Source organism: Rhipicephalus microplus, chromosome 4 (assembly GCF_043290135.1).
Source record: "Rhipicephalus microplus isolate Deutch F79 chromosome 4, USDA_Rmic, whole genome shotgun sequence".
NCBI classification, from domain to species: domain Eukaryota; kingdom Metazoa; phylum Arthropoda; class Arachnida; order Ixodida; family Ixodidae; genus Rhipicephalus; species Rhipicephalus microplus.
Genome location: NC_134703.1, coordinates 22070639 through 22085637, shown reverse-complemented (window position 1 = coordinate 22085637; position 14999 = coordinate 22070639). Strand labels below are relative to the sequence as shown.

The following is a 14999-nucleotide window of genomic DNA, read 5'->3' as shown; positions in this document are numbered from 1 at the left end:
GAATATAAAGAACACAAAAAAAAAGAAAAGGGCGAGATGTTCGCGGAGCGCTCCGCTGTCGGTGGTAGCCAAGCGGCGCACGTGCAGCGACCTCTCCTCCGGAAACAGCGCATGCAGTCTGCTTTGCGCGCGTTGCTGGAGGGCGCGTGGCGGGAGTTTTGAACTGCTAAATACAGTTCTCGCGTTGCGCATCGTCTCAAATTCGCGTTGTGCACTGTCGTGACATCGGCTCAAAATTTTACTTCCTAAAAAAATTGGTTCGTTATATCCCATAACAGGCAAATTTTGCCTCGTTAAAACGAGGTGTTGAATACATTGGTTTGTATGAGGACTTTCAAGGGGAATTAGGATTTGCTCGTTATATTCATTATTTCGTTATAGCCTGTCTCGTTATAACGAGGTTTAACTGTACTGTCGAACCTCGCTACGCAAAATTGACGGAGCACAAAAAAATATTACGTTCAAATGAAAATTTCATTGTACCTTATTTACTCGATTCTACCACGCCCTTGATTGTAACGCGCACCCGATTTCCACGACGAAAAAAAAAAGTAAGACATCAATTGCAACGCACCCATTTTTCTCTCTGGCCCGCACGATCACACCACTCGAAAAAACAACTCCTTTCGGGAGTGTCTTCCATTTAAATATGAGGTACGGGGGAAGCTTGTGCCCGTCTGACGTGTAACAGACCATTTCCGTCACTGTAGTTTTACCGTGGACCAATGTCAGCACGCGAACTTCCTTCGCCCCCTTCTTCTCAACGGTTGTGGTGCCAGGCATGTCGAAGTAAAGAGGCGTCTGATCGGCATTCCCGATTTGCCCAAGCAGGTAGCCGTTGTTGTGCCGCAAGTTTAGGACGAACCTCTGAAAACTGAAGCTTTTCTTTGTACTCCGCCGAGCAGTTCTTCAATTTGCGGAAACCGACCCTGCTGTGGTCCACTGAAGCCTTTGCGTGAAGCTTTGCTGTCGACAATCTTTTGCTTTTGTTTCCGCCAGTCCTGCACGCACGTTTCGGGAACTCCGAACGACTGCGATGCGGCCCGATTTCCGTCCGTTTCTGCACACGCGATGACTTTTCTTTTAAAAGCGGCATCGTGGTGCACTCGAGTTTTTGGAGTCGGCCCTTCCGTGCCGTCGATGCTAATGCACTACAAGATGACGAACTCCTCAGCACACGTACGAAGTGCTGCACATGGGAAACACATAGGCAGAAATGGCAGACGCGCCATGCCGACGCACGTAGGGGGTGGCCATTTTGGAAATGCTGATGGCAATAGAATGACTGTATTCATTTTTTTTTCGTACTCGATTTTAACGCGCATGTGATTTATGAACTCGCTTAACCGGAAAAAAAGGTGCGGGTTAGATTCGAGTAATTACGGTAGTTCAAAATAATATAGCTGGCCTGAGCTAGCGAAACAAAGGAACTTTTAATCCGAAAATTCAAAAAGTGTTGGCTGCTTCTTTTTCTTTCTCAGCAGCGCTGCCATGCGATTCTCATCTATGAAAGGAATGCCATGGTGGAAAGAGCGCAGCGAAAATGGCCATAGCGGATTTCCTTAACAGACCTAACAGTTGCACTAATACACTAGCACCGCCCAGCAGCTGTCCGCCGTCAAAGCGCATCTGACAACGCAGAGATGGAGGTGTGGTATTGTGGAGCGGTGACTTACGCCTATTCTTATCATTCACCAGTCGCAGCATGCCGATTTGGTTTATAACGCAAACAGCAGCAATGACCACTGACCACACTGGCTAAGCGCAAAAAGAACTGAAAGCATTAGCATGACATTGGCATCAAAAAAGCCATCGTTCCACGATTGCACCCAGTAACAGCGTGCAGAAAACTGAGCGACTGAGCTTCGGCTTTAGGTTGTCTGCGGCCCAGAAGCACGTCAGTGACAAAAACAAAGCAGTCTCATTGCCATTGCTATCGAGCAATTACGGCCTCCATGCTTAGTAAACAGCAGTGGTTTCTGGTGGTGCCAACGCGTGTCTGACTTTGTTGATGTATACTTATGTTCCGAAAATGCATCGAAATATTCAAGGTTGTTTACTGCACATGATGAAATATTGGAGCCTGGAATCGCATCGTCGAATTTTGTTGAAGCAGAACTGTAGAAGAAAAAGCGTTGATTGTGGCGAGAATATTTATGCATTGACTTCTATGAACTGCAGACGGAAAACCAAGACTTTTTCATTATAGCAGAAATTTCGTTGAAGCCACGTTTGTTGTAGAGGGGTTCGACTGCATCACTGAACTTAGTGAAGCGTATTTTGGTCTTGGTGGAAAATAAGGGAAGCCTAAGGACCATATTTACATCACTTGTTTATAGGCAAACTCTGTGCATGAAACTCCAAAAATTGATGCTCAGTTAACCACAGATCCTATAAATGACCAATAGCTGCATTAGTTATTTAGAGCACTGAGGGAATGAATATATGAAAAATAGAACAGTCCGTCCACCATCACATGCACATAAGTGTAGTTCTTTTGAAGAAAAAAAAAAAAATGTGCACCACTCACTGTTTTCAACGAATGGGAAAGATGGTACAAATGACCAACTGAAACTGCTTAAGCCAGAATTCATCACTTTGCATATAGGCTAATTGATGAATGACTAAGCCCCGTGCATTCACTGAAGAACATAGTCGTACCCCTGCACAATAACCATAGCTTCACTGAAGCGGGAATGTCACAACAGCCCTCGCTTCCATTAGTCCCTCTCCAGTGCTATTATCCGTTACACAGAAACTAATACTTCAAATGGATACTATCTGAAGCAATATGGGATGATGTATTCTCGAAGTAAACAGCAAGGAGTATTGAATTTCTGCTCAATCGTTCATACAATTTTGCACACCTTTAGACTCAAGGGCACCAACATGCAAGCACCTGTGGCTAGCAACACAGAAATAGTCCATGCACTTGGAGCATTTAGCATTATACAGTCAACTGCCGATTTTTCGGACCCTCTAGAGAGCGGAAAAACCGTCGGAAAATTCGGGCAGTCCGAAAAAATGAATGCAAGCAAAAAAAAAAAAGCACCATTTTGCTAATATTTCTCAATGCAAGCACCAGACGGTTTTGGGTACCAGACGGTTTTTAGGCAGCTTCCAAGATCTTGTCTTTGTTCCTCAGGAAATCGGAAACTGTTTGCTTGGAAATGCCGGACTCTTTGCTCACGTCAGCCTGCGATCGGCCACTCTTCACTAACTTAATAATGGCGGCTTTCTTCTTCATTGTTAACTGATGGTACTGTTTTCCGCGCTTCGATGCCATCGGCGAGGACGACGAAGGCGCAGTGGGGGCTATCGCAGGCAAGCGAAATCTTCACGATGTGAACAAAGGAGTTTCTGACGAGCGTCGAAGAATCTAGGCTTAGCGTTGCAGAGCACACACACGATCGCACAACCACGCTCTAGGCTAGCCAAACACCATGTGGGCTGTGTAAACAAAACGACGCGATGGCAGGCGACGGTGCACTGGACAACATTCAAGATAGCCAGCGTGGCCGGACCAAATCGGTGTGTGACGGTTAGTTCTAGTTCGAAGTGGTGAAACGCTTCGCGAAAGCGCTGCGCGGGAAGCCAGAGTGGCACGCACAAGCGCTAAAGTGAAAGGAACTTTATTGGCGCCAAAAAATTTACAGGTGGATAGTTTCGATTGTCAGCGAAGCATCCTTGCACGATAAACGCGGCCATTGTTAGGAATCTCAGAGGCTGTGTGTTTCTCCGCTAGCGATCGAGTCCAAGCAACAGATGCCGCCACAGTAGACCGGCGCGCTCATTTATGTGATCGTAATCGCGTGTGACGCAGTTGTGGTGGTTTCCACTGGAGGTCGGTGGTGGTTTCCGACCTTCTGTCGCGTCAAAAAGTCTGGAAAATTGGACTCCGGGGGGTTCGAGCGTTCGAAATTTCAGACTTTATACATTGATTCTATGGGGCTCGTGGCGGTGCCGCAAATATGTCCGAATTATCGGGCATGTCCGAAAAATCGGCAGTTCACTGTAGTTGTAAGAAGCAATACAAATTGACTGCGATATAAAATCGCTGGGTTTACATAGGCATCATCCATGACCGCAATGTGTCAAGGAGAAAAAAAATTACAACTCAGGAGTGTTACACATTCATGAGTAAAAACACGATAAATTCTAAAAAAGAACCCTATACGATTGTTCCAATGAATGCCTGCATTCCAACAATGTCTGTATCGTTCAGACTTACAAAAGTATGTGCACAAAGTGAGCTCAAGTGGAAACACAGGTTTTTTGATCCAGTCAGCATTGTCTCACCACGCGCTCTTAATATGTTGCTCACTCAACATCTGCATTTTAACCTGTAACTTCTCGTGAGATGGGCTGGCGTTTACTGAATCGAATCGATTCAGAACTAGCATGGCAATTCAAAAGAATCGCTGCTGGACTCGCTTGCAGCAGAGAAACTGGCGTGCACTTACACAGCGCAAGCTGTGTTGCAAGTGCTCTGGCAAAAAAAAAACTATCTTTGTATGTCTAGAAAGTAAAAACAAGTTTAAAACCAATCATTTTTTTTCTCTAAAGAGATGGAAGCTCTTTTTGTATACCCTAATAAAAATGACTCTAAATGCAATCATACCAGCATCGTTTGTATAAGTCAGTGCCGGCACAAAAACGGGAATAATTGCATACTGGGAAGCAACAAATGAGAGTAACAAGGTGGTCACTTTTTCAAAGATTCAACCAAAAAGCAGAGTTTTGCGGGCCTAACAAAAGGGGAACCGGCCAAAAGATGGAACCAAAGCTAGTCAACCCACTGCTCTTCTCCTCTTGCTACTTCCGAGAAAGCCTAGCTGATGTGGCCTTGCTAACAAAGGTGTGCTCCCTTCGAGTCCGAAGTTGCAAATCTGCCTCTTAGACGTCCATATAGATAACGTCTGAAATTTTGGATGCTAAAATCTTTGGCATCTAATTTTTCTGACCTTCTGCCCAAATCTCAGGTCCAAAGCAGCATCGAGCCCCCACCTCTGCCACAAATATCTCCATCTTAGAACCAGTGTTTTTTTGATTCAGTACATTTTCGACTGTAGCAGTACTTGAATGAGCTTTTTACCGCAATACGGGAGTGTGATGGATGAAGCATTTTGAAAACCTCAAGGGGCTACTGTCAATTTGAAGTGGACTGTATTTATCTTCAGCAAGTTTGAATAGTTTCTAAATAGTAGTTTTAGGGCGAATTGCATAGCAAACGCTATTAGAAAAATATGCTGAATTTTGAATATTTACACACCTTTAAGATTACATACACGTATTGCACATAAGGAACATTCTATTACATTAAGATTTATGTGACATGCAAGTAAATAGCAGAGTTTGTAAGGCTCTGTGAGACACTAAAAGAATTGTGCAGCAAAGACTACTCAACTTTTTATGGGCATACACAATAAAGCTGATGCCAAAGAATTAGTTTGCATGAACCTCTTGCAATGGCTAATACAATGTTGCACAGCAATCAAGAAGCATTAAATTGAGCTGCGCTCTTAAAAATATGTGACTTGCAGTAATGCCTCGTTATAGTATGCACAAAATACAAAGTACATGCTTGAAAGAGCTCTGCAGTGTCAAGCGACACCCAACACACAGTCGACAGCAGAAGCTCCATGCCGTGATATCGTGTGGTTTACTAACACATCAAACTTGTCACTACGGGTTGAGCAACCAACTTCTCGTATCAAACCACTTTGTTCTCATACTCGGAAAATTTCGGCTGAAAATCTTTTTATTTTACAGCTTACTTCATCTGTACCATTTTTTTCCAACATACATGCAGGTGAGGGCTATATTATGCCCAACATATAACATCACTCAAGAGTAATATTCAAGGTTGGTACCCATCAGGTTTACTGCAGGACACAGGCAACATATGTGGGATTTACAATTGGTTCAGCACTAACAGCAATGGCACCATGCGCACAAGCTTTGCGACCTTGTCACTATACTTGTCGTCTGTCCTCCATTATGATACTCTGAGAAGTGACATACAACAGGAACCAAAACTCTGATTGAAGCAGAAAGAAGTTAGCTTGGTAAACAAAACTAGAACTAAGTTATACTATAGCAGAACAGCTCGCGTCATTTTTTCTTATTAACGAATACAATGTGCTCGTTACATTCAGCTACGCCTAACACATCCAGCTACTCTTAGTTTGTTTGGTACCTCATACGGAAATCTGTGGCACTTTGCCCCGCCGCAGGGGTCTAGTGGCTAAGCTGCTGACCCGCAGGTCGCGGGATTGAATCCTGGCTGCAGCGGCTGCATTTTCGATGGAGGCGAAATATTGTAGGCCCGTGTGCTCAGATTTGGGTGCACGTTAAAGAACCCCAGCCGGTCTAAATTTCTGGAGCCCTCCACTACATCTCTCACAATCAAATGGTGGTTTTGGGACGTTAAACCCCACTTATCAATCAGTCTGTGGTACTTTTTCATTCATACAGGGTCTGGCAGGGTGACGTTCAACAACCAGAAGAGCTATCTCAAGGCTGTGGCAGCATCGTTTGTGGAGATCAAGACTCCCCGGTTTTCGAAAAAGGTTTGTACACCAGCATTCAATTTCGCATGAGAAACTGCAAGTTGCAATCTGGCTTATTAGTAACTTAGTGAACATGTTAGTACCCTCATCAAAAGGAAGAATTTTACTGCCACATGACTGCACAGATGAAATTCTTGAACAAAGTGTTAGTGAAGCCAATGTTTCGACTAGCATTTTTGTCTTCAAGGCTGCAGTTATCGCCTATTAGAAAGTATTGCTTGTTGAAATATTTACTGCAGTGAAACCCAGTGTTCAAGAATTTCATCTGCTCAAGCTTCCATTTTCCTATGAACCTCGGAGAGCTGTAGCGCCATAGAAGTGTTGCGAGCCTTAACAAGTGCATATTTCAAGCTTGCTTTGGGAATATATTTGATGATTTTAAGATTTCAATATCAGCAATAAGAAATTTGTTTGCATAGTATTCATAAACCTAAAGAGCCTCTGTAACCTAGCAGCATAAGGTGTCATGCTGCCAAACTTCCAGGCTCAAGTCACATTGCTGGTCACAGCGGCCACTTTTTTGCAGGGGCAAAGTGCAAATATCACCTGTATGTCCAGATTTATATGCACATTACTCCATGCTCCAAACTAGTCTCTCCACTATGGTTTCGAAGCCAGTTATGCAAGATTAACTGGCCCAACAATTTGTTAGAGGTAAAGGGTTCTCAATACATGTGCTCCATAAGATGAACGTGGAGAGTTTGGCTGCCCAATTGAAGCAACGAGGAAGCACAAAATCCTCATCTTGCTCTAGCTTGTACAACTCAACATTGCACTAATAATCTTATAGTGAATAATTAAAATGCAGTGACTCCGAATTCAGTGTCAAGCCGGTAGTCGAAATTGACGTTATAAAGGTATTTGAGTGTCAGAATGCATTTGTTTCCAGAATATATATCCAGGTATAATGTGAATCTGACAGTTTTCAGTAATGATTCTTTGTATACGCATTTTTTGTTTTACTCAAATGTTGCAAGATTTCACAATTGGAGAGCTTCGTGAAAAAAGTGGTTTTCAAAAATGTACATCACCCAGTTGGCCAGGAATGGACTCAGTAGCTTCTTTAAAAAAGTCTGGACTTCTAAACCTAAAAGCAGTCTAGAAGAACAGAATATTAAAGGCCTTTAAAGCTTTGCCTTTAAAAGTCAAGTGCGTACTTAAAACAGTGCATGAAACCTTTTCGAACTTGCTATGCACCCACTGTGGCCTTGAAGGGGCCCTCTAACACTATTGAAGCACCTATTTATCTGTGGTTTACGTAGATCCATAGCTGTAAATAATTTTAGCGTGGGTGTAAGCACCGATATCAAATAATTTAGTATTTTAAACACTCAATAAAGTCACTACGTTGCTGCCGACCGCATTACCACATAGTGGCACTCGCCAGAACTTTGCAGGCGAAAATGACGCCAGGAGGTTGCCGCCATATCATTGGATAAATGTAATGTTAGAAGCGATCGTGGTGTAGGATCAAAACTGAGGTTAGTAATCTGTTTCATTTTTCTTCTCTGTGCCTTTTCATCGAACCCTAAAGAGACGCGGCCACAACAAAAAGAAAGGTCACTGCGATTACAAAGCATGACAGAGGTGCTGGCTGCCATTTCGCTACTGGATTTTCGGCTTGCGCGGGTCAGATGTATATACAAAAGACCTCTCTCTCTTTCCTCTTTTTTGCTTTTGGGAGTTTGCGAGCTGTCTCTGCACGAGTGCTGTTGAAGGGGTGCAGTGCACCATTGTTGTTTGTTGGGCGGCTCACCGTGCAACGCGCGAAGGGTCAACAACACTTCACTGTCTTGGTCGTTCCACAAGTTCCTTTCTCAGAATAAAAGAAGGGATTGACTCGGAATGTTGTAAAAAACACTGCAGAAAATACCTCGCTTCGACATAGTAGCTCCCGCTCACGTTCTGGCAAGCCAGGCAGGCGTCAGGCACCACGCTAGTTACTGTGGCAACAAGGTCAACATGACTTAGAAAACAAGAAAATCTAAAAAAAGTAAGCAACAATGGGGTGCGAGCTTCCCCTACGTAGGCGCTTCCAGCTTATTTCATTGGGGCAGCCTTCCGACATAATAGGTGAGTGAAATGTGGTCAAGTGACCTCGCGAAAATGGAGTGAAGGGCCAGAATTTCTTTCTTGTATTTTTAATTTTTCAAGTCAAATAACTTCTGATAGCGCGCCGTTATCACTGCCATTTTTGCTGCATTGGTCTGCCTGTACTTCAGTCTACACAACCCACGAATAAACATGAATAGTGTTGGAGGGCCCCTTTAAGAGAATAAGTGCAGTAGCGTATGCCTCTTTTGTAGTCAGTGACCAGCTATAAACCGCAAAGTCATTATGATAATCACATATTCTGACACCTGCTGGCAAAGGGCGCTTGTACCATGCATTATTGCTGCAATATTTATGGCTGCAAACACTGCCCCACACATTGACATAATAGGGAGGTGAGCACTGCTGCTTGGAGAGGAGGTGCGCTGCGATGAACCCTGGCTATGATCTGGTGTGACGTCACTGCAACTTTCATTCTCCTTCTTACAGAGTTACAACAGTTGTGGATGCGCTTGCCATGGGCTTCGGTCGGGAGAATGAGCATTTAGGTACAGTTTAGAGGTGAAGTAAAATATATTCTAAGCATTTGCTGTGTCTGACCATCCGTGTGGAGTGTCCCAGCATACGAAGGAAACACACAAAAAGCTTGTTTTAGCCTCGGAAGTTCATAACAACCATTTGTAATATCTGCATGGATGGGCAGCCATGGCCATAGGGAAGTGCATGAATTAAACTTTAAAAATGCGTGCAGGTACAAGTGGATCCCTACCTGGAGGACTCCATGTGCTCTTCGTGCCAGAAGCAGCCGGGTCCCATCTTCTGCCGCGACATGGTCTGCTTCCGCTACTACTGCCGTACCTGCTGGAATTGGCACCACAATGTTGATGGAATGCGCAGCCACAAGCCTCTCATGCGCAACAAAGCCAACACACGCTGAGCCACATCCCTCCAAATGTATAACCCCGGCAGCCCATAATTCTTAGGAAGCAGCCTCCTTGCTCGAGCATTTTCCCCTATTCAGCGTGATCCCTGTTGTTTGTTTTAACCTTACGCTATTGTTGTTTGTGCACATACTTCTCCCACTGTTACTTTTCCTTCTTCCAAAAGCTGTTGTTTTAACCCCTTTGCTCTTACATGTTTTCTGTTATCATCCCGCCTTTTCACTCTCCGATTAAGATTACTGGAGAGACAGGAGGGAAGGTTTTTCCCTCCTGTTTTCTAAGCTGTGTGCACTGGTTGTTATGCGTGGTTGTTAGATCGTTTTTCCTTGCCTTTGTTAGATAACTAAAAAAAGAGTGCTTTACCTATTGTTTTGTGCAAGAAACAGGGGCAAGTGTCCCATACGTTCATCCTCTCTGCTGCTGCTGTGCCTTTATTTTCGTGTCTGCGGATGCTTTTCCCTTTTGTGTGTCGCCCTTTGCTAGTACAGAGTACTAACATTGAAAAAAAATATATATAATCTTGCCCCAGGGGAGGCTAATACGCACTGGCAGGGTGGATGTTCGTCGTTGCTCTTGTGCCTTTTTTTTTTTTTTTCCTATTGCTAGTCCTTTTTTATGCTCTTTGGAGGTTGCTTGCCTACACCAGCACCTCTTGTGTACCTTGTCTTTTTTTTTTTCTGCTCGAACAAGTGTTTTTATTTACACAGGGGCAATCTTTTTCTCAAAAGCCCTTTAGTCCACAAAGTGCTGCGATAACGTGATTTTTTTTACTAGAGTTTTTCGGGGGAATATTTATTAGTTTTACCTGTACAGATGGCATACATGGGCAAGGATTTAAAATCCAGTGATTGCCTTTTGTAGTTCTTAAGCCCATTTTAATACCACTCCCCCTGGCTCTGCTCTTACGACCTTTCTTACATACGTGCCCTTTTTTTGTACATCCTCCACCGCTAGCACATTCTACTAGTCAAGCCTTTTTGTCTATTTTTAAACATTTGAAGCTGTTCTTTATGTAAAACAAATACAGACATCATTGTCATTGTAGTCTACTGCATTTCTATGCTGTTATGAACAGTTCCTGTGAATGCCTTAAATATTTCCAGGTGCAAAGTTTTAATGGCTCAGCTGTTGTTGGGCAAATAGGGTGCTTGAAGGTTGAGGTACTTTTTTTTTTTCTTAGAATAGTGAGAAACACCGGTAGCTCTGTACGGATTTGACTACGGAATGGATCACGGACCAAATTTCTCAAATGCAATTGGAGGCTTTAAAGCCATCTCCTACTGCATTGAAGTTTGGGATCTGCAAATTTTTGATGTTTTTGTGCATTGGGAACATCGAGACCAATGTTTCATTTTTTTCTGTAATCCTACGAAAAATAAATTCCTGCATATGCATTTGAATATCGCCTCTGCTTTATTGCTATTCTGCTGTGCAAGAAATTCAAGGTGTGCTGTTGATAGTGGGATTTATACAAAGGAAAGGTATAAACCGCTTGCACTGTTCCGTAGCAGAACACTGAGAGCGGTTCGACCACCACATCCGTCCTGACGATGCGGTAGTTCTGGAAAAAGCAAGGAACTCTTGCCAGCAACACCTTGAATCCTGGCACATTCAGCACACGGAGAGGAACATCAACCACTTCATGGGGATATTGCCCTCCCTGTACTGCTAGGGCTTGCGAAGAGTCGCAGCGAGCCTCTTGCGCATGGCAAGCAACCGTATAAAGACATCACAAATGTTCAGCCTTCTAACCTGATGAAGACAGACTGGCTAAGAAACGTCTGGTTTTTCCTGAAGTATATTTGGTTTTAGTTCCCTCATTCCTTCAGTTTTTATCCCAACCAGGCAGACTTCTGCCTAATGTTCACCTTTGAAGTATCTAGCTTCCACCAGCCCATCCAAGATGCTGAAGAATATTGCAACGATGGAAGTGACTCTTTACTTTTTGGAGCAGCTGTAAGAGTTTTCAGAGCAGAAAAAATGGTATTTTACAACAGCTACTAGGTATTAAATTTGCCATGCATTACCTGGAGCATTGTCGAAGCATCTCTTGAATATTTTTTTATTGACATTTATTCACCAGACAAAGTAAACTTTATGATGTAAACAATTGCAGGTTGTCAAAAAATGGGCTGTGAAGTGAGCTACAATTTGAAATACTACTATGAGGGTCTTTGCATGTTGATAATTTAATTCACATCGCTAATCGCATGTTGGCCTACTTACACCGCAACTTTTGTTTTGCACCGGTCTCATTGGAAACACAATTATACAAAACATCAGTTAGGTCAAAACTGGAATACACAGCTTCAATTTGGGACCCCAGCTCTGAAATTCTCATTAAATCATTAGAACTAGTCCAGAACAACGCCGCTCGCTTCATTCGTCACAACTACAGCAGAACAGATAGTGCTACATCCATGAAAATTTCCTTGCAATTACCTCATCTGGCTACCCAACGCAAATACAGTAGGCTTTACTTGTTCCATAAAATTTATTACCACAACTATTTTCTACGCACAGCTCTCATTTCCCCACCTTCATATGTGGCATCCCGCACTGACCACCCTCGCAAAGTAGGCATAATGACGGGCCTCACTTTGTTTTCAGTCATTCATTCCTCATACATCAAACCAATAGAACCACCTTCCCGGACCAATTGCTGGCATTCAAGATAATGAACGTTTCCGCACTGCATTATTAACAATGTAACAGATGTTAAGTGTATATGTTTAGTTGCTGTTGCTGCTGTACTTTATTTCTTTGTTGTATTCCTCCCCCTACACGAACCCCCACTCCTCTCTGTAATGCCCTTGGCCTTGAGGGTAAAATAAATCAAATTAAACCGGACAAGCTAAGTGCCACATTTTAGAAATAACCACAGTCCCATATAGGTATTGCCAAACAAGCAGTAGATAATAAGTACGAGATAAAAGCAATCGGGCTCATTTTCACATTTCACCACACTAGCCTGCACGTCCAGCTGAGAAAAAAAGAAACAGCCAAATGGCCTATATGGTCAATATGACAGTTATGTCACACAAATGGGATCAGAGTCGATAATGCTGCACACTAGAAGCACACCGAGATTCTTCCCAAGGACTTGCGAGTTGATCAGAGTAACAGTTCGTCACTCTCATTTCCTGTGTCATTTCGGAGCATCTTTGGAATAATTGCTAACGAAAATTACTGTTCGCAGCAGCATGGTGCAACATTTCTCTTTTGGAGCAGTTTGGAGCAGCACTTCCATCACAGATATTAGCAACCTGTGAGCACAATAATGAGATGAAATACAAAGTGGCGCCCTGCCGCGGTGGTCTAGTGGCTAAGGTACTCGGCTACTGACCCGCAGGTCGCGGGTTTGAATCCTGGCTGCGGCGGCTGCATTTCCGATGGAGGCGGAAATGTTGTAGGCCCGTGTGCTCAGATTTGGGTGCACGTTAAAGAACCCCAGGTGGTCGAAATTTCCGGAGCCCTCCACCACGGCGTCTCTCATAATCATATGGTGGTTTTGGGACGTTAAACCCCACATATCAAATACAAAGTGGCAAAAAATGCCCTCATACAGCATTGGCTATTCTATCAAAGCCAGTGCTTAAGTAATCTACTGTTAACAAGTTCAAGTGCTGTGCATGAAGTCGGACTTAACAAGCTGTCAGCCACCCATCTATCGGAATGTGGCACTAAAAGAATAGCTTTGCATTTGTACTGGTGGTTGAGCTATCAATAATACAATGGGCATTATAGTGGGAACGACTTGGTCAAATTGTAGCATAACTGATTACATGATTATAAGTTTAAGGGTCCTTTCCACATGAGAATGTGCTGCTGGTGCCTTTTACATTGTGCAAGATTTAAGCCACTATGTGCGGTGTAATTTGTGCTACATGATACTATATTGCCAGAACTCCTAGCGTTCTGGCAATGTTGGTATATGGGACTTATAAAGAACATTAAAAGGTAAACCCAAAGTGAGAAAACAAAAACATTAGTGTTTGTTAAAAAATTGGACACTTGGTAAACTCCCAAGTATTTTTGGCGAACACCTATGTTCATTGAGACAGGATCAGTTTGCGCACGCGTCTCCCTTCTAGCATGAGTACACACTGGGCACAGCAACACTACGAGAGCGCTGTAGTCCCATGCCACCTGCGTTCGGTGGCACACCCAGGCAGCCACTATATTCTGTTTCGCCACTTTGGTTCAGCACTACCAAAGCTACAGGGTGTAAGAAGCCACTTGCTTGCGCAGCAAATTGTGCATCCAGAAGCAAGTGCCTTAATATTGACAGGGTTGCCTAGAATCGCCATTTCTTTGGTTGTTTTACGCCACATCGATACATGATGTGTTTATCCTTCTTCACATTTAATTTTTTGTGTCGATTACCACCGATAACTGTGTTTACAAATCAACATGGCAGCGCCCATGTGAAAGTGACTGCCCGCTTCAATCCATACTTGCTCTTGCTACACGCCCACTGCGCAGCCAGCAGTAAACAAATGGCGAAATCAGCCATTGATTTGTTTCACCTCACTCTGTGACTAAAGCATCAGGAATATTCTGTTGATATTATTTATTTTATCCATTTTCAACATGCTGTTAACCCTCTGTAGGATTTTTACAGGAGTGGGAGCAAAAGGAAAGCACAAAGAACAGCCATATCAGAAGTACCAATAAAATTTGGTCGGAGCAGTGTTGCTGAACAAGTACAAATTAATAAGAAGGAAACTACATGCACGAATATAGTAATGAACGCACTATCAATTTTATACAATCGCAAAAAAGGGTACAGAAAATGTTAACACATTTGTAGCAGTTGATGTAGTAGTAGTAGTAGTAGTAGTAGTAATAGACTATTATTCAGCCACAATTTACAGGCCGAGCATTTCGACCACCTGTGCGACCAGTCGACGCTGTTCTTCTTCCCCTTCGGCGCCGATCCAGTCGAGCCAGGAGGTGATGGAAAGGGATGGGGGAGGGTAATAGCTGGATTGCTGAGCAGTTGGGCAGTAAAACAGGCAGTGTGACAGGTCGGCGTATGGGGAGGGGCAATTAGGACAGCAGGGGTTAGACCTATATTTATAAAGGAAAAGGCGAGAGGGGGTTATCAGGCAGTTCATTTGGATGTGCCGTAAAGTTCGAGCCTCGAGCGCAGTGAGTGATGGATGAGGGAGAGGGTAAAGACGCTTGTCAAGCCGGAGCTGGTGATATACCTCCTTGATAATGTGACGCAAGGAGATCTGCCCATCGTTATTCGTGGAGCTCTCACTGTCTTCCGAAGGTGTGGGCCAGGGAATGAACGGTGCCCGGTGCAATATATCGCGCACAAGCTGATGACCTAGCTCATTGCCGTTAATACCCGAATGCCCAGGAACCCAGCGGAGGAAGACAGTGGAGGGTTGAAGAGCAGAGGCCGCTCGCTCGACCTCCTGTT

At 43.7% G+C, this 14999-nt stretch overlaps 1 protein-coding gene across 3 annotated transcripts in view; it reads left to right on the top strand.

The window, feature by feature from the left end:
* orb (polyadenylation element binding protein orb) overlaps positions 1-10965 on the top strand; it is a 39291-nt gene extending 28326 nt beyond the window's left edge. For all 3 annotated transcript variants that reach the window (XM_037422525.2, XM_075892288.1, XM_075892287.1), the window contains exons 8-9: positions 6478-6572; positions 9376-10965. In XM_037422525.2, coding sequence (XP_037278422.2) covers positions 6478-6572; positions 9376-9561 — 281 coding nt within the window. In that variant the 3' untranslated portion in view covers positions 9562-10965. The remainder of the gene's footprint in view (positions 1-6477; positions 6573-9375) is intronic.
* The last annotated feature ends 4034 nt before the right edge of the window (positions 10966-14999 follow it).